Consider the following 20,397-nt stretch of genomic DNA (forward strand, 5'->3'; position numbering starts at 1 on the left):
CACACCCAGTCAGGGCCGCCTCCTTAAAGAGACAGGCCTCCCGCGGAGGGATCCCCCTCCCCTAGGGACCTCGGTGGGGGCAGGGAAGGCTGCCGCCCCCTAGCGCTGCCTCGCTCCCCGAGGCGAGAGCCACTGCCGGGTGGGCTCAGACTGACAGCCTCGGGCGCAGCCTGGGGCTGCTTTTCTCCTCCAGAGGGACCAGAGGAGAACTTGGGGGCGTGTGCGTGTGCGTGTATGTGTGTGTTGTAGATGTGCTTCGGAACGAGAGAAATGTCATGAGAAAGGGAACTGGCGACCAGGCGGCGGGGCAGGTCCAGTAGTTGGAGGTTTGGACCCCTGAGGAGCAGAATACTCTGAAACGAGGTGCTTCTGAACCCGGCTTCGAGCAGTCAAGCTTCCCCCACCCTGCCCCGACTCAGCTTGACCCCTGAAAAGTGCGTGCAGGCAGGTGCTGAGGAACCCCAGGGTGGGGAGCCCCAGGAGGGAAGTCCCGACGCCTTGGGCGAGACCCCGGAGCGCAGAGGGCGCACTGGGCAGGAGAACCTCCAGCTCTCCCGCTCGCCCCTCGCCTTCTCTCAAGTTTCGGTCGCCGGTTCCCAGGCTGCACGAGGGTCAGAGACTGCTCGAGGTCGGACCCTGGCGAAAACTTCCCACCCCTGTGCGTGCTCGCCTTGCCCACCCCCACCCCCTTCAGTCGCCGCCGAGCTCGGTTGTCCCGGGAGTCCGCACCTCCAGCGAGGGGGCGGAGAGCAGGGGCGGACGGCCGTCTCCTGTCCCCGCGCCGCGACCGTCCCCGTGGCCTCTCCTGCCAGCGCCGCTCCTCCTCCCTCCTACGATTTGCCAGTGAGCGCGGCTGCCGCCCGCGCCCGGAGGAGCCACCGGGGCCGAAACTGCAATTTGCTCTCCAATGGGTGAAGCCAGAGCTCAGCGCTGCTCCCCTGGAGGAGACACACCCACTGTCACCAGCGTCGGAAAGAGGAGTGTACCCTGTTCCAACGACCCGTCAGCAGCCAGCAAAGGCTAAGCTCAAGGCACCTGTATTTAAATGAGCAGGCGCTTTGGGAAGAAAGGGAGGAAACGGTCCCCTCCCCCAGCCCGCTGCACCCTGGAATCCGGCTCCCAGGAGCGGGGGCGAGCCTAAAAAAGTCCGTAGATCATGTCCCCCACTCCTGATGGGCCCAGGGCTAAAGAATAAGCAAGGGCTAGTCAGCATTCTGCTAACCGTTTTTAGAGGGGCATTTTTTAGCTCACTTTAATCCACGGCGAGGCTGTTGATGAATGCACCCCCTATCTGGGGAACTAGGCTAGCCAGCCTTAAGCACAGCTCTGCCGCTTGCTGTCCGCCAGATTTTCTAAAGGCAGCTTTACTAGCCTTGCTGTGGTTCAGTTCTCTTTTTATCTGTGAAATGGGAACGACAATAACCACCCCTGGGGTTCTGAGGAAGAAATAAGGGGACATGTATAAAAGACCCAGGACAGTGTGACACTGCTTCATGCAAATGTTTGTTGTCTGATGTGGAGTCTCAGAGGAACCCTGAGCACAGTCACTTCCCAAAGGGAGAAGGGAGAGGAAGAAAGGAAGGGAGGGAGGGAAGGAAGGAAGGAAGGAAGGAAGGAAGGAAGGAAGGAAGGAAGGAAGGAAAAAGGGTTCCATCCCTGACGATCTCTCCCCAACCCCAAGTCCAGATCCTGTCTCCAGAATAGCTGAGGCTGTGTGTACACACACAGCACTCGTTATCTAGGGTGGTCAGGTCCAAGTCATTCCTGTGAGGTCAAAAGCTGTTCAGACTCTCAGGCTTCCAGCCACCGGACGGGACTGACCTGGGCTGGCTTGGGGTGGTCAGTGAAGCCAGAGACATTGGATTAGAATGGGCAAGGTAGATGGGATGGGAATTATAGAGGGTTCCATTTCCTGAGGCAAACACTGCTAAATCCGTTACTTGGACTCCCCTATTAATCCTAATGCTCAGAAGCAGTTTGTCTGCCGCTGCCGGTGTGCAGATAACACACTGAAGCCATGGGGTTACAGACCTTGTCTAAGACGCACTGCCTACATTAGCACCATGCCTGGGTCACTATTTTGGTAAACCTGGTCCCATTTCCAGGAGATACGTACCAGATGTTACGACTACTCTTTTTGTTTGGTTTTTTTTTTTTTTTCGAGACAGGGTTTCTCTGTGCAACAGCCCTTGGCTGTCCTGGAACTCACTCTGTAGACCAGGCTGGCCTCGATCTCCCTGCCTCTGCCTCCTGAGCGAGTGCTGGGATTAAAGGTGTGAACCACCACCGCCCTGCTGACCACTCTTATCCCAGAATGAAACTGCAGTCCGGTGTGCCTTTCATTCCTTCAAGCCCTCAACATATCTATAAACATGTAAGGGGTGGGTGGGTCTTTCCCTGGCCTTTCTGTTTAAAGGATGCCCTGGGACAGGACGTATGCTCTTCTTTCTACCTCTACTGGCCTCTCCGATAGGCTCGGGTCTGGCATTTATTTGTTTATATAGGTTTCCTTGGCTCTTAGTGATTAATTCCCTACCTCCTCCTTCCACTGTCCCTAAGACACACTTACTCACACATGAAGGGACAGGGACCTGTGGTTAGGAGCCAGTGAGGAGGACACACTTACTCACACATGAAGGGACTGGGACCTGTGGTTAGGAGCCAGTGAGGAGGAGGCTGCGGTATTGAAAATGGAAGAGCATCAGGGTCACAGCACTGTTTTCCTCACTGAGCTCTCCCCGCTTCTCCCCCCAACCCTGGACTCATTCTGGGCTCTGCTGGGAAGGTTTGGGGAGGGGACCTAGGCTGAGGGGGAGCCCTACTCAGAGACAGCTCAAAACCTTTGTCAACAAGAAGAAACTCTGGAGCGGCCGTGGGAGGCCCGTGGGAGTATTATCTACAAAAAGGAACAAGGAGAGAGAGAGCAGAGAGGAGCCGAGCAAGGGAAAACTGTTGAAGACACAAAAGACGGAGAAAGCCCTCCTCCCAGTCCCAGAGCGCAGGCGGAGTCAGACACTGTGTGCAGGGGGTGGGAACAGGTGGCTGTCGAGGAACAGGGCCCCAGGACTTCTCCTGTCTTCCCACTCCTTTCAGGAGGTCCCCCGACCTGACGGATCCTGGCTCCCGGCCAACGCATCCAGGCATTGCTCCAGCTCTGAGGTTATGCAGTGGGAAGGTCTGGGTTCAAACTCTAACTGTGCCATGAACCAGCAGGACCTGGGGTGGGATGGGGGAGGGGTGTCCTTGTAAGATGATACTTACAAGGAATGTTGTAAGGGCAGGGGAGGTAACTAAGTTGGTAGAGTACCTGCCTTGCACGCATGAAGCCCTGGATTCCATCCCCAGTACCGCACATACTAGCTATGGCGGCACATGCCTATAATCCCAGCACTTGTGGAGGCAGGAGGATCATAAGTTCAAGGTCACCCTCCCATACATAGAGAAGTTGAGGCCAATCTGGGCTATATGAGACCCTGTCTCAACAAAGGAAGGCTAGTTATATAGATCCTTTGCACCTGGTGCTGAGACCATGGACATGAACTCAGGCTAAGGCCTGGTGGAAGGATCCTCATTCACACAGACATTGGAAGTCCTTGAGACCACTGGATCTTGGCCACCCTTCAATTGCTTTTAGAGCGAGCATTCCTTCTCTTAGATGGAGGATCTAGCTATACAGTAAGTTGTCAACAAGGAATCCTAGAAGGTCCATGATTTAGAGAAACTAATATAGATCCCAGGCTACTATGCAGAGCCAGACCAGAGTCAAGATTTGGCAGGCAGACAGTGGTTTGCCCCCGTGCCATGGTCCCAGAGTGTCTTTCAGTAAACAGCCTATAAGAACGGGGTGGGGGGTGATGTGTTCGTTCTGATGGGTAGTCTGCTGGTGACCTCTAGAGTGCCCCAGGAAGACAGCCCTTGACTGCAGCTCCCCAGGGGGAGTACCCGGTCTCTGAGAAACCCTCATTTCCCAAACTCTGTGTTCTGGAAGCAACAGTCACAAGGTCTGTTTAAAACCTGGTTAGAGAGAAAGCCTAAGCCGAAAAGACATAGAAGGAGACCTGACGTTTGCTTGAGGAGTCGGGAGTGGGTGGCATTTGTTCCTGCTGTTTTGACGGCAGCGAAGGGGCGGGTGGGCAGAGCCGGTGTGCTGACGATGGTGGGTGAGTTTCCCCATCCAGAAACATCTTCGGATAGGGTTTCCTCATTACCATAAAATTCCCTCATCACCCGTATGGAAATAACATTCCTTGGGGAGTTCTGACCTGAGTCATTCCTGCAGGCTGCAGTGACTGTCCCCTGAGCTCAGCTCTGCGTCCGGCCTGTCCTGCCCACACAACCCAGAAGCTGGGCCAGGGTGCTGTCCTGGCAGAGGCAAACGGAGGGCAGAGCCTACACCCATCTGAAGGATGAGCCCTCTAGGAGACAGTGGACAGTGATGTTTCCGATTTCCTCCTTTTGAAAGGGAAGAGACAGGGAAGCCCCTTTCCCAGGCTTTTTAGTAGAGTGGGGGAGACAGAAGCTGAGGATCGGTAAGTGGGCAATGAGCTCATCACAAGCTAGCTGAGACACCCAGGGCGCTGTTCCGCACCACCCTGGCTCAATGTGCCTAAAGTACTCACAACTCTGTCCACATCACAACTCCAGGACAGGTTTGGAGATATTTTATTATGATGTCCAAAGGGCAGCCACCAAGTTACGAAAAGGTAAAAAACCAAGTCCAGGTTCTCCCTACTTGACCCTACTGGCTGCCAGGCAGGGTCTTGCTGGCTGGGGGAAAAGGTGAAGCCATTTTCTTTGCCTTCAGAACTCGGTGGGGGTGCCTAGGGCACGGCAGGTATCCAGTGTGCCCAAGCGGCTTCATCAGAACCTTGGTATTTCACAGCTCACTCTTCCGGCTACCAACATCATTTGCTCCCTGAACTTAACTGGAAACAGTGGCCTCCCAACAGGGCCTGCTTTAGACACCTGTTCCTTCCAGGAAGCATGCTGCCACACTGACACAGTCCTCACCAAGAGGCTGCCCTCTGCAAACCAGTAGGCCAGGCCAGTTTCCGCAAATCACTGCTCTACCAGCCTTTCCCAAGAATTCACAGGTCAGCTGGCAGGTTGGTGGCTGTGCATCGCAGATGTGCTAGGTCACCCAAGCTCAAAATGGTTTACACTACTCCCCTTCCATATTTACAAGACTGTGTCCTCACCGGAGAACATCCCCAGATCTAGTTCTAGCCCGGGTGGGACCCAGAGGTCCTGTCACCTTGTGCACAGCGATGTCACGACCTTCATCCCTACCTTGCTCTGTATTGCATCTGTGTGCCTCAGGTGCCTCCCAGCGCCCGAACCAACCAGTTTATCGGCTTCTAGGGAGACCGGGGCTATGGCTGTGTGTTCCTGTGCACACGGGGTGCAGATACACGTGGAAGTTAGCTTCAGGCGTTGTCCCTCAGGTTCCTTGGCTTGAGACAAGGTCCCTCACTGACCTGGAACTTGACAAGTAGGCTTGGCTGGTTGGCCAGTGAGCCCCAGGGGTCTGCCTGTGTGTCTGCCTCCTCCACGCTATCACACCTGGCACTTTGACACAGGTTCTGGGGATTAAACTCAGGCAAGCCTTTCACTGACTGAGCTGCGGCCCCAACCCTGCAAGCATTTTTGTTTGAAGAAAAGCCTGCACAAATCAGAAATGTGATTCAGGAAAGTGGGCTACCCAATAAACTGTTGGCCCCTTCCAAGGAGGCATTCTGAGGTTTCTAGTAAACTCGTGTACAGATCTTCTCTGCTAAAACTAGGGTACGGTACAAATGCAAGCCAGGGGACCTCACTCCACACTGGTATTTATGAGCCCACCTGAACATCCTGTTCTTCCTACGGCCACATAGTATTCCACCGCATGAACCTGCTGTAATGGGGTTAACTGGTTCCTGGCGATGGTTCTCAGGGTTTGTGTAGGTTGTTTTCTATGCTTGAGCATTGCTACAGTGACCACTTGATTTTAATCCCAGCACTCAGGAAGCAGAGGCAGGCAGATCTCTATGAGTTCAAGGCCAGCCTGGTCTACAAAGAGAGTTCCAGGACAGCCAGGGGTACATAGAGAAACTGTCTCAGAAAGTTCTAGAATGGCTCGGGAGATAGCTCTGTCATTAAGTACAAGGACTTGAGTTTGATCCCCAGAGCTCAAGTGAAAAATCCAGGTATGGTGGCTTACACTTGAAATACCAGTACTGGGAAGGTAAGAATCGGATGGATCCCTGGGCCTCACTACAAGGCTATCTTTGCCTAATAGCTCCAGGCCAGTGAGAGGTTCTCTTTCAAAACATTAAGGTGGGGGGTGTGGTGGGGGATTGTAGAGATGGCTCAGAGCTTAAGAGTGCTTGCTGATGTTTCGGAGGTCTGGAGTGGGTTTCTACCATTCACCCTGGGCAACTCTAGTAACTCCAGCTCCAGGTGAGGGTGAAGCAAGATGCCCTCTGCAATACACACCTCTTTTATTTGGTCAGTGTATGAGAATCAACACCTGAGGTTGACCCCTGACCTCACACACAACACATGCATATACATACATACACACCAGTTTTTCAGACTATGTAAGAAACTTGTCAATGATCTCTTCTCAGATTAGGATAAGGTGGAAGTGGACTTTTTCCCCATTTTATCATATATCCTGTAGGTTTGCTGCTAGGGTCTGCACCCAGGGTCTTGCTTGTGACAGGCCAACATTCTTCCACGGAGCTACACTCCTTATCACTAAAGCACTGCCCCTGTGAAAGTTCTTTGAGGAAGGGTCTTAGTCCTCAACTACTTAGTCCTAGCTGGCCTAGAACTCACTACGTAAACCAGGCTGGCTTTGAATCTTTGGTGACCAGACTCCCAAGTGTGAGGATTATAAGCATTATACCACTTATGTATATGTACAATACATACTCTGTATGTGGAATATGCAGGTGCATGTGCACAGAGGTCGAAGGATGATGTCAAAAGTTATCTTCTATCAGTTCACATCTTTTTTTTTTCAAATTAGATTTATACATTTTATGTGTTTTGCCTGCATGTATGTATGTGTACCACTTGTGGAACTGGAGTCACAGATGGTTGTGAAACATGTGAGTTCTGGGACTTGAACCCGAGTCCTCTGAGCAAAAAGTGCTCTTAACTGTTAAGCCAATTCTCCAGTCCTTTGTTTTTTTAAGATATTTTTATTATGTATGCTGGTGGCTATGGAGCCAGAAGAGAATGTTGGCTCCTCTGGAGCTGGAGTGACAGGTGGTTGTGAACCACCCAACATGGGAATCCAACCCAGTTCCTCTGAAGAACGGCAATCTCTCCCACTTTGTGTTGAACCTGGCCTGCTGACTGGCTGGAATCCGGGGATCCACCTGTCATTGCTCCCCAGCTCTGGGGTTCCAGGTATGCACTGCAGTGTCTGGCTGGGGATCCGAACTCAGGTCCACATGCTTGCAGAATGATCACTTTACCAACTGACCCATTTCTCCAGAGCCCCATATTTTTTCAAGAGTTAAAATTACTGCTCGGCACAGTGGCACCTGTCTGCAGTCCCAGCTGCTCCGGGGGCCAAGGCAGGCACATCACAAGGCATGCACATCACAAGGCATGCACATCACAAGCACAAGACCTGCCAGGGCAGCTTAGGAAACTGTCTCCAAGATTTCAAAGGGAGCTGAAGGTACATATTTCAGTGGTGAACACTTGCCTACAGGTGAGGCCTTGGGTTTAACCCCTAAGTTAAAAAACTAACCAAACAAAGGGGAAATGGCTGGAGAGATGGCTCAGAGGTTAAGAGCACTGGCTGATTTTCCAGGGGTCCTGAGTTCAATTCCCAGCAACCACATGGTGGCTCACAACCATCTGTAATGAGATCTGGTGACCTTTTCAGGCATGCAGGCATACATGTGGGCAGAATACTGTATACATGAAAAAGAAAACAAAATCAGGGAGGGATTCTCTCTCAGTCCTTCAGGGTTATTTTAGTCCCTGGGTTCCTGTGAAGTATAAAGCAGATCATCAGGAAAGGAGGGTTCTCCTGAGCCCGGGAGGTGCAAGTAGTCAGTCTTTGGAAAATGACGTCTACGGGACCCGTGACTGCTATTTTCTTGACTACAAGTCAGCCTCATTCTCAGTACCTCCCTCTCCCTTCTTCCCCTCCACCTCTCCCTCCCCGCCATCCTGCACTCTGGCAGCTCAGCCCCCCCTGAAAGCCAGGGAGGCCCTGAGGCAGCAGAACCCGGGCTTGGGGAACACAGGCTGGAGGAAGGACGGCACTGTTCTCACCACAGACACGGGTGAGGTAGTGGACGCGTCTGGCACCAGTGCCACCTGCTCCTCGCAGGAGCTCAATCACACAGTTATTTACTGCTGCCGTCAAGGGGTGGGGTGGCGAGGAACACCACTGTAACCTTCAGCCGCCCGGCAGAGCGGCTGGCAGCTGTGGGGTCCCTGCTCTCAGAGTCATCACTCCCTCGTCAAGGAGTCTTTCCTACAAGGACCAGCTGCACTTGCTCATCCTGGCTTCCACAGTTTAATTTGGTTCTAAAACTAGGCAACAAGGGACAACTGACTTGGGAATCAGATGGTCATTTAAGCCCAGAACAAATTGTCCGAGTGACTTCTACCCGAGAGGCTCAAAGAGAAAGAGTACTGAAGTCACTTGCCGCTGTGAAACACAGGAACATTGATGAGGTTGCTTTTATTTATTCTCCCATAAAGATGACTGCACCGACTGTGCTGAGTAACCCTCAGATTAACACTAATTATGACTAGAGACTGGTTCCTAACCGGATTCGGGGAAGGGGAACAACAAAAATCTCCAAACACTCAAACAAAGAAAAACATTTTTTTTTTTCTTTTAAAAACTTCAAATGCTACTTTCCCACCGACTTCCTTAGACTGGGCTGCAGCCCAAGGTAAGAGGAACCAAGGCTTTGGGCATGTTGAGGACATTGCAGGTCAGGGTACAGTGCCAAGCACGGGACTGAAACCGGTTTGCGCCAGATCTCAGGCACATTCCAGAGACAGCTTCTCAAGTGTCCCCTAGTGTTCTCCCCCTTCACAAATTCTCGTTTATGTCCCTTTTCTGGCTGATTCAGTATTGTATAAAGTCCCCTCATCGCTGCCCCTGTTCAAGTGACATCGCGTGGGAGCCTGGCAGCACCTGTGGCATCTGCTTCGCATGGAGAGGCGACAGAGTAGTGCTGACATCCTCCTAAGACAGCCTCTGGGGTGGGCGTGTGGAGTAAGGCTCTTCGGGCAGCTGGAAGACAGGCGCACGGAAAAAGACTGCTTACCCCTGGGAAATTGACAGCAGTTGTCCTGGGTCCTGGTGAAATGGCCGAACGAGTCAGTCCACATCACTAGGAAAGACCAAGGAAAACCAGCTTTCCCTCAAAAAACAGCGAGAGAAGAAACGACTAGTTAGGATGGCCCGAGGTGATACGCATACATTTCTTTTTGTTATTATAGCTAAGTGTACATCTCCTAACGTCCAGTTACTAGGTTCAACTGAAAGGGAGAGAAGAGAGAGGCCAACTGGAATTTCCCTCAAGAGTTCACAGCTTCGGCCTGAGAGGTCCTCGGTTTGCGCTGGGGGAGCCCCTTTTTGAACGAAGGCTTGGGTGGGCTAGGCACCGTGTTGGCTCCAATCCCATTGGTCCCTGCAGAGTAAGCCTGGCTCCATTCGGAGTTTCCTGGGGCCTGAGGTGGAGTGCTCTGATACCGGGACCCCGATGAATACCACGAGCTGTTTCCGTAACGACCCACACTGTCATGCCGCCCGTGGATTGTGGGGTCAGTGGTCTTTTGGTTTTGTGGTTTGTAGCCCTGTCCTCCTCGCCTGTTGCCTGGAAAAACCTACAGATAAAAAAGTACAATGTTCACGGTGCCCTGTCATCATGACGTCTGATTTGTTCCAGTTTCAATCCTACCAGCCAATCCAACCTATTCACTCTATCATAACGAATCCACCTTCCACTGACCTCCGTGCCTCTCATGCCTACACTTTCCCTGCTGAGGAGGCCTGCCTCTTTAAACGCGCACAGGAAGGAAGCGAACACAGAGAGTCACAGGCTCTGAATCAGATCAGACAAGTGTTCGATCACATAGATCCCAAGCCACCTATAAAGACATGAGCACATGTGTGGTGGTTTGAATGTAACTGTCCCCATAATCTCATAGGGAGTGGCACTATTAGGAGGTGTGGCTTTGTTGGAGGAAGTGTGTCACTGTGGAGGCGGGCTTTGAGGTCTCATATATGCTCAAGCCACACCCAGTGCCTCAAACTACTTCCTGTTGCCCTTGTGGCGAGATGTAGGACTCTCAGCTCCTTCTCCAGCACCATGTCTGCCTGCACACCACCATCCTACCATGATAATGGACGAAACCTCTGAAATTGTAAGTGAGCCACCCCAATTAAATGTTTTTCCATTGTAAGAGTTGTCATGTGGCTCACAACCATATATAATAGGATCTGATGCCCCCTGCCAGCAAGCAAAGCACTCATACATAAAATATAAATAAAATAAAAAATTAAAAAAAAAAAAAAGTTGCTGTGGTCATGGTGTCTCTTCACAGCAACAGAAACCCCAACTAAGACACAAGTTGGTACCAGGGACGGGGTATTTCTGTGATGGACCTGACAGACAATGCTTTTGTTTGAAGGAATATGGACCTTGGGACCGTGGATTAGGAAAACAGTTGAATGCTCTAAGTGCTGCTTAATGGGCCAGACTAGTAGGAACATGGAGGATCTGAACTGTGGGGGCTGGCTCAAGGCGTTTCAGAGTGGAAGAATTTTCGTACGTGACCTAGAGCGCATTCTTACGATATTTTGGTGAGGAAGGTGGCTGCTTTTTGCCCTTGTCTGAAGAGTCTGGTTTTGGATTAATTCCGTTGCCAGAGGAAGCCTAACAGGTGTGAGCAGGTGTCGTCTGCTTCACTGTGTATTACAAGCTGCAGCTCACACCATGCGGCTGGGACAGTTAGCGCACCTTTCACATTACAATCCAGGAAGCTTATAGGATTGGCCTTTTTAACGTTCCAACTCCAGTGTTCTATCAGTTGTGCAGAACTGTTGATAGACTGCTCGTGTGTGGCTTTCAAACCAAGGGAACCAGACTCTGGATCACTCTACTGCTTTCCAGAGTCTGCTCACCCCACCAGGCTCACTCCCCCCCACCTGCTCATACTGGGTTTCTTGAGTCTTGCAGCTTTCAGATGCATGGTGGGGAACTTGACACTTGAACTGCTTGTCTACCTGGAGATGGGCGCACAACTCCCAATGTGACCAATTACCAGACAGTACAACCCACAACAAACTGCCAACAAATCAAAGTCAGCTGTCTGAGGCAACAGGACGTCTCAACTGGCTGGTAGTTTGGATACCATCTCAAATGCTTTCTTGGGAACTAATGGAGACGAGATGGAATGGGACTAGAGAGGAAGACAATACAATGGGCTATCAGCATTAAACACAACAACTGGGTGTCCCCTGACATGGTCAGTATGAAAGACATTACCTCCCGATGAGCCTGGCAGGACCTGTCACTGGAGTTTGTCACGGCTGCTGAAGTCTCTCCTGGGGCACAGCTTCTCTTGTTAGCACCTGTAAGGCTGGGAACAGAGGCACACGGCGAAGAGGATACAGCAGGACCATCACCCGGGCCACTCAAGGACATGGACACCACAGAGCTGCATCGAGATCTGCTTGAATAGCTGTTCTTCGGATGGGACACTGAAACAGAGACATGAGGACTATGTTGTGGTCACATGACGCATTTCACAGTGAGCAGTTTCAGGAAGAGAACTATCTGCGGGCTGGCGCATCGGCTCAGGTGGTAAAAGCACTTGCTGCACAAGCTTGACCAGCAGTTTGAAGCCCAGAACCCACATCAAGAAGAGGCAGAATCTACTTCACAAAGTTCTCCTGACTTTCACACGTGCATTGTGGCAAGCCACATCTTCCCACTAATAACAAATGTTTTAAAATGGTCCACATGGCCCGGTGGTGGTGGTGGCACAAGCCTTTAATCCCAGCACTCAGGAGGCAGAAGCAGGTGGATCTCTGTGAGTTCAAGGCCAGCCTGGTCTACAGAGTGAGTTCCAGGACAGCCAGGGCTACGCAGAGAAACCCTGTCTCGAAAAAGAAAAAAAAAGGAAAAAAAAAAAAACCAAAAAACCAGAAACAAAAACAAACACAGTCCATGTAACGGCCATAAGGAAAACCTATAAAACGGCTACCAAGAAGGAAAGGAAGTCTCCTCCTCCCAAACCCAAGGCTCGTACAGAATTTTGAGACAAGAGGACAGTCTCAGATCAAACCACACCCACCCTCCACTGATGCTTCTCAGCATCCTCTCAATTCCTGGCTGTAGTGCCAGCAGAGTAAACCTGGGAACCACAGGCCAGGCCCTATGTCCTGTAGGACAGATTTTACAAAGAAAGAAAGGAAGGAAGGAAGGAAGGAAAGAAAGAAAGGGAGGGAGGGAGGGAAGGAAGGAAAGAAAGAAAGAAGAAAAAGAAAGAAAAGAAAGAAAGAAGAAAGATGTAAACAAGCAAATCTCTGCTAAAGCCTTTTTTAAAAAAATGAATGATGTAAGGGAAAGAAAATCAAGGTCAGTTAATTATAGACAGAATCTGTCTTTATGACACTTATCTCAACAAATTTCTTTCTGCAAAATAACCCCAAATTCAATATTCCAATATAACTGAAAAATAGTCTTATTTTCTGTTCAAATGTCCTCAGATATCATAGTTTGAAGCACACCCTGATGTCTTCTTGGGCTATGACAGGTTAACAGTCATTGCTCTCTCTCTCTTTTTTTTTTTTTTGGTTTTTCGAGACAGGGTTTCTCTGTGTAGCTTTGCGCCTTTTCCTGGACATTGTTCTCTTTTTGTTCTGTAGCACTGGGGAGCAAACCCAGGCTAGGCACGTGCTCCCCACCCCCAATCCCCAGTCTCAACACTGATTTCATCCTGAGGGGAAGAAGACGAGAGTAAGTTCAGAGCCTGGTCTGTTATTAATGTATGCCTACATACTCTCTTTGAGGCACTGTATCCCCTCCCACTTAAAAAACGTTTTTATTTTGTGTGTGTGTTTAGCTTGAATGTATGTATGGGAACCATATACATGCCTGGTACCCATGAAGGTCAAAAGAAAACACTGAATCCCTTGGAACAGGAGTTAAGGATGGTTGTGTACTACCCTGTGGGTACCAGGAACTGAACTCAGGTCCTTTGTAAGAGCAATAAGTGATCTTAACCACCGAGTTCTCTCTCCAGCCCCAGAGAGATTTATTTTATTTATGTTTCTGTATATGTGTCTGTGTGTGTACGAGTGCCCACAGAGGCCAGGAGGGATCACTGGGGCTAGAGTTATGAGTGGCTATGAGGCATCCAATGTGGGTTGTGGGAACTGAACTCTGGTCCTCTGGCAGAGCTGTCTTTCCAGCCCGGCGCTCTTTCCCACTTTTAATGCTATCACTTAAGGCCTGTTCCGTGCCCAGCAAGGCAGGAATTATGGTCTGTTTGAAGAAGAGTAAAATTGTCCAGAATATCAATGCTGAAGCAAAGAGTCACCTCGGTCTGACTCCTGAGACCCCTGCTCTTCACACACTCACACACCTCTCAACTCAGTAGAAATAATGAGAAAGTACTCTGCTGGGTGTTGGAGAACAGGTCTATATTCCCAGCACCTGAAAGTTGGAGGCAAGAGATTGGAAGTTTAAGGCCAACCTTGTAGCCAGTCTGGGCTCCAAAAACCCAAAAAGTATTTCATACTTCAGGACTGTCAAATACTAGTCTTTAGAGTTCCAAGTCCACCAGAGGACAGTCTCCTTAGCACTCTAGTGTCCAGAATCTCTCACCCTCTCACCTTGTCCAAATGAATCGATACTCTGTTTCAGAGTCTCCACATCACAGGTGAACCGGGCTACCCTTCCAAGATCTTCATCATATTTCCGCTCACTAACAAAGTGCTGGAGAAAAGACAGAAAAGCTTTCGGGTAAGAGACATTGTACTCAGACCCTAAAACACATACAAGTGAAGAGTATTATCTTTAATTGTCTCATTTCTACTGCTTCAAAGTTTGCTAAATGACCACTCTATACCAGTGCTGAGTAATCAGACAAATTCATTCATTTTTAAGAGCCCTAAGATAAGCCTGATAGTTTTATGAAATGTTATTAATGGCCAACACCCAATGGTATAACCCCAAGGAATGGTAAGGAAGGAGAAAAAAAGGAATTTATAGCAAAGGGTCATCTTCCCCCTGGGCCAGTCTCCACAATTCCCTTCTGCACAGAAGCAGAGGCGGCCAGAGTGACCATAAGCTCCAACACTCAACCCGTTTAGTAGACGGCTTGTTGTCCTCTGGCAGGATCCACTGAGAACAGACGCTTGGTCTCCTGATCAAACAGGATTTCAGAGTCTCTGAAATAGGAGCATTTTCTTGAGATGGAAAACCACTCATGTGGAAAGGCAACTCTGGAAACCAGACGTTTATGCTGCAAGTGATTTAATTTTAAAGGCAGACTGAGATGAGAAGTAACCAGCCCCTTGGGTCAAAAGCTGACTACATACACTATGGAAACTATGGGATGAGAAACATGTCAGGAATGAAGCCCTTCTGGGATCTATTAAGTAAACCATGTCTAGGTGGCCGGGATAAACCCCCCCCACACACACACACAGCAGATAAGTAGATGAGAAAGGAAAGTTAAGAGCGCAGAGACAATTTGCAGCTGAACCCCCTCCTCAGACCTCCTAACTAGGGTAGTCTACTCCCACTTCAAATGCATCAGGATTCTTGGAATGCATCCAGAAATACCAATAGGGAAAGAAGAGAGAAAAATTACCCTGCGACTTGACATCTAAAAATTCTGAGTGCACTGCAGCTCAGGAAAGCGTGCAGACCTCCTGTAATGGCGCCTTCCGATACGGAGGAGCTGTCTGATATTAATTCCGAAACAAATTCTAGGTTTGTTGAGCCAGAGCCGTAACAGCAATGACAGAAGTACAATGATCTGGAACTGAGACATTTAAACTGCACAGCACCCACTTCAGTACATCGTTACCAGCGTGGAGAGAAGCAGATCCTTAGTCAGCCTGCAGAAATATTTCTAGAAACCTTTCAGCCTCGTAGGAAGAAGAACAGATGAAGCCTATGGGAGCCAGAATTCTCATCTAATTACAAAGGGATTTCTGGTTTCTCCCAGACAGCTGAATGAGACTGACTGGCATCATCATGAGGGAAATGTTCTATGAAATTCTGTAATGTGCTATTAGTTAACAGGAAATAGTAATTTTAAACCTCTTTTTTGGCTCTTTTACATTTCTCGGAGGAAGTGAGGGACAAGAGGTGCTCAACAGGTTTGTATGAGCACTGTAAAAACGATGCCTGACGCCTGATGCCCGCAAGGCTCAGGGTTACCTCACACCTGTGTCTGGGCTTTCTTCGGGCCTTTGTCAGCCTCATGGGAAGCATGCCTCTCAAATGTGTCAATGAAGTTCACGTGTTCGTAAGAGCAGACGTGAAAGCTTAGGAACAGAAAAGGTCATCTCCCACTCCTTGCTGAAAAAGCCTTGTTTATAAACAATGGTTTAGAGCACACTGTCCATGGGTGCCTGCACATAACCCAGCTTCTCTTAGGGTCATACGTTTAGTCTTAGAAATACACTTTTTTTTTAGTTTCGTGGGTTTTTTGTTTGTTTGTTTGTTTTTTTTGTTTTGTTTTTTTTTTGAGACAGGGTTTCTCTGTGTAGCTTTGGAGCCTGTCCTGGAACTCACTCCCACAGCCCAGGCTGGCCTCGAACTCACAGAGATCCGCCTGCCTCTGCCTCCCAAGTGCTGGGATTAAAGGCGAGCACCACCACTGCCTGGCTGAAATACATTTTTAAAATTATTTATTTTTACTTTATGTGCAATAAATTTTTGCTTGCCTATCTATATGCATGTGTACTGCATGTGTGCCTGTTGCCCAGAGAGGCCAGAAGAGAGCACTGGAGCCCCTGGAACTGGAGTTACAGACAGTTGGGAACCACCCCATGAGTGCTGGGAACTGAACCTCGGTCCTCTGGGAAAGCAATCAGTGTTAAGGATTCTAGTATTTATCCTAAAAGTCTGAAACGATGTGAAGCAGGCTGCTGAAGTATGGGAATCAGACACGGGGTGGCAAGAACAGGACCGAGGAGAACACAAAGACTCAAGTTAGCCTGCTTCTGAAGGCTAAGCAACAGATGGCAGCCGCTCGGGCTTTACGGAAAATGGACCTGAAAAACAAGCTCAATCTGAGAGCCAGCAGTAGGTCCAAGGACGTCAGGGGTCCCTGACAGATTACTCTGAGGATGGAGACATTTCCTAAGACTTCCTCCCTAGACAGCTGAGAGAGGGCAGAACCATTTAAAGAAAACCAAGTCTGGAAAGGGCCACGCTCGGGAGGGAAGCTCGCGGTTTAGCGTGTGCTGTGCAGCCGTGACTTCTGGAGCGCTGCTGCTCCTGAGAGTCAGTGAAAGGCAGAAAGGAGAAGGGAGTCTCACCTTGATGTCAGCCCTGAGTTCCACCAACTGCTCCTCTGACATGCGGACGGCCACATCTGTCATCTTCTTCAGAACCTCCGCTTTCTTCTGCCGGCCAAGCAGGATCTCCACTGTGGAGGAACAAGGAGCAAGACGCTTATGTTTGCTGTGTTAAAGAGCTACAGAAGGAAAGCGTCTGCCTTGAGTGTGCCCTGAGACAGCCAAGGGCCTACCTGCACACTCGTCCAGAAAACAGAAATACCAAAGAGCTAGCTTCCACCTTAGGGTCCCTGGCGGCAGTTAAGACAAACATTGATGAATTAACAAAGGTTTCTACAATCACTTGCCATTGCTCTCTCCTCCTCCTACCCCAATTTTTTTTTCTCTGAAAAGCATATAAATTAAGACAGAAACATATACATAACATTCGACACAAACTTCATCTCCAGCAAACAGGTACAGCAGCCCAGAGGGCACTAACAGCTTCTTATGTGTTCTCCAATTCTGCCCATGTATGTACAGCACAGACCTCTCTCTATAAGTGGAGTGAGTCTATAGAATACACCATCTTCTATATCTCAGCACTGCTAGTCTGCTGTTCAGGTCTCACTCGCTCATCTACTCTACAGATATACCCCAATTATTCAGCACATCTACTAACGATAGTCCTTACGCTTTAAAAGCACCTGTTCCTATGGCTATGGTAAATAACAGACTCCCTCCCCCCGCCCCCCCCCCCCCCCAGAAAGGCTCCTCTCATGGACAGTGGGCAAAGAAACCTTTAGGAAGCAGAGCTAGGGGCTGTCAGATGAATGACTCAAGAAACATCACCACCAGGCTAGGAATTGCTACTCCTCTCTAGCAAGGTTGTTTTGTGATACCATTTCATTCTGTAGCCCAAGCTTGTCTGGAACTCACTATGTAGGCCAAAGATGGCATGGTAATCCTTTGCCTCAGCCTTCCAAGTACCGAATTCTACACATAAGCCATCATGCCCAGCTCTGTCCTGCAAGGTTTGATCTTTTTTTTTGAATGTATTTTTATTTTATGTGTATTGGTGTTTTCCCTCATGTATGTGTAAGCATGTTGGGTTCCCTGGAACTGGAGTTACATACAGTTGTGAGCTGCCATGTGGGTGCTGGGAATTGAACCTGGGTCCTCTGGAAGAGAGCAGACAGTGCTCTTAACCACTGAGCCATCTCTCCAGCCCCTGATCATTGTTTTTCTAAGTGAGAATTTTTACTGTAATTATCCTCTTCTTCTTCTTCTATCAATGTAACACGGAGGAAGGGACATTTTCTCTTGTTTTAGTTTATGGACCCAAGCCACGACACACTGTATCAGGCCTGATGAGAGCTTTAGTTATTCAGAGGATGTGGCCTTTTAGACAAAGGGACTAACCATTAGGCTTCGGAGGCTTTGCCATGGAGAGAAAACTGGGGATATATTTATTCCATTTATTTAACAAATAATTTTTAGCTTTTTACTTTATTTATTTTTTTTTAAAGATTTATTTATTTATTATGTATACAGCATGTATGACCAGAAGAGGTCATAGCCTCATTACAGATGGTTGTGAGCCACCACATGGTTGCTGGGAATTGAACTCAGGACCTCTGGAAGAGCAGTCAGTGCTCTTAACCTCTAAGCCATTTCTCCAGCCCCCAGCTTTTTACTTTATAAACATAAACACATGAGCGTTTTGCTTGCATGTATGTCTGTGCACTATGTTCATGCTCTCAGAGGCCCCAAGAGTCATTGCATTCCTTGGAACTGGAATTAACAGACAGTTATGAGCCACACGTGGGTGCTGGGAATTAGAGCCATGTCCTCTGGAAGAGCAGCCAGCGCTCTTAACTGCCGAGCCGTCTCTCCAGCCCCCAAAGATGTCTTTATTAAAATAAAGAGGGTCACTGGGCAGCTGAAGCAGAGAACTGTGGCAAAGTCTGTCAGTCAAGTGACCATACATGCCCCTTCTTCTTTTCTTCCTCTCAAAAGTGCAATGTTAAGCCAGGTATGCTGACTCATGCCTGCAATCTGAACATTTGGGCAACCGAGGAAGGATTGTGATTTCAAGGCTAACCTGGGCCACATACTGAGTTCCAGGCTGGCCTTGCTACACAGCAAGACCCTGTCTTAAGAAGTCAAACCAAATTAAACCAAACCAAAATAAAAATGTTGAATACCAATGTTCTTAGGTAAAAACCAATTCTGGCTTTGCTCCAGATGCGGTGGTTGTGTGCTATAGTTCAGCGTTCAGCCACAGGTACGAGCAGAGATCCCAGGGTGGGGCATACCGGGAGGCTCTAGTTTAAAGCAGTTTAAAGAATCATGTAATGTTTACTCCTCCCTTACTGAATCCTTAATCACTATCTTCGGAGCAGAGCACACTGTAAGGATGGCTAAGTGAGAGGACAGAGGAGCCGGGTCCCCAATGTCACGTTAGAGATGCCCTGCTAACGGTGATTAACTCTCTCTGACTTCTCACTTCACAGGAGAAGAGTAATACATTTACTTAGGTCACTACCGTATGTAGCAGCCACTCCATACCTAACCGACACCATACACAACAGCTCAGCCTATGAAGCGCTTGCCTGGGAAGCATGAAGATCTGGTTAAATCCCGAGACCTCAAGAAAGCCAGGCGCAGTACCTGTGCCCACGGAGGCCAGATGAGAGCCTTGGCTGTCCTTCAGACACCAACCACTTCTTTTCTCTTCTTTTTCCTTTTTTGGTTCTTTTCCAGACAGGGTTTCTCTGTGTAGCCCTGGCTATCCTGGAACTCACTCTGTAGACCAGGCTGGCCTCGAACTCAGATCTGCCTGCCTCTGCCTCCCCAGTACTGGGATCACAGGTGTGTGCTACCACTGAGAGGCCAACCACTTTTTTCCTCAAGGTCTCTCATTGGCCTAGAAGTCAATGTGTTGGCTAGACTGGCTGGGACAGTGAACCCTTGTGATCTACTTGACTCTGCGCCCAGTTCTGAGGTTCCAGACCCAGGATGCCACACTCAGCTTTCAGGTGGGTACCGGAATTTGAACACAGCGCCTCCTGCTCCTGCAGCAAGCACTTCCTTTACCCCACAGCCCATCTCTCCAGCCACTTTCCACCTCACTGTTTGAAACAGAGTCTCTCATTGGGATCTAGGCCTCACCAACTGGCTACATTGCCTGGCCAATAAGTTCCAAGTATCTGTTTCCTCTTCTCCAGAGCTGGGGTTACAGATGTGTGCCATCATGCCTAGCTTTTAATGTGGCTACTGGGGCTTCTAATGCATGTTCATGCTAGAACAGCAAGAACCTTACAGACTAAGCCATCTTCCTAACTCCCTAAAAGATACACACACACACTTATTTGCTTGTATGTATACATATATACATACACACACATATTTGTGTATGAATGTTTTGCCTAGGGCTAGTGAGACGGCTCAGTGGTTAAGAGCACTGTTCTTCCAGAGGTCCTGAGTTCAATTCCCAGCAACCACACAGTGGCTCACAACTATCTATGGTGGGATCTGATGCCCTCCTCCAGAATAAAGGTGTACACGCAGATAGAGCATTTATATACATAAAATAAATAAATCTTAAAAAAAGAAAGAAAAGAATGTTTTGCCTGAGAAGGTCTGTCTGTTCACCCTGTGCATGCCTGGTGCCCATGCTGGTCAGAAGAGGGCATCAGATCACTTGGAACTGGAGTTTACGGTGGTTCTTAGCTACCATGTGGGGCCTGGGAATAGAGCACAGGTCTCCCACAAGAGCAGCCAGTGTTCTTAACTGCTGACCCATTGCTCCAGCCCCTGAAAGATCTATTTTTAAAAAGGACCTTCTCCTCAAAAGTAAGGGCTGTGTCTCTCACTAGTTTAGTTTATCTGAACCTTGA

At 49.2% G+C, this 20,397-nt stretch overlaps 1 protein-coding gene across 1 annotated transcript in view; it reads right to left on the minus strand.

The window, feature by feature from the left end:
- Positions 1 to 8,676: 8,676 nt before the first annotated feature.
- Spats2 (spermatogenesis associated serine rich 2) overlaps positions 8,677 to 20,397 on the minus strand; it is a 74,505-nt gene continuing 62,784 nt past the window's right edge. Inside the window, exons 10-13 of the mRNA XM_059246864.1 lie at positions 16,538 to 16,647; positions 13,874 to 13,976; positions 11,520 to 11,734; positions 8,677 to 9,855 (exon numbers count right to left, since the gene is read on the minus strand). Coding sequence (XP_059102847.1) covers positions 9,547 to 9,855; positions 11,520 to 11,734; positions 13,874 to 13,976; positions 16,538 to 16,647 — 737 coding nt within the window. The 3' untranslated portion in view covers positions 8,677 to 9,546. The remainder of the gene's footprint in view (positions 9,856 to 11,519; positions 11,735 to 13,873; positions 13,977 to 16,537; positions 16,648 to 20,397) is intronic.

The sequence above is a fragment of the Peromyscus eremicus genome, chromosome 20 (genome assembly GCF_949786415.1).
Source record: "Peromyscus eremicus chromosome 20, PerEre_H2_v1, whole genome shotgun sequence".
NCBI classification, from domain to species: Eukaryota; Metazoa; Chordata; class Mammalia; order Rodentia; family Cricetidae; genus Peromyscus; species Peromyscus eremicus.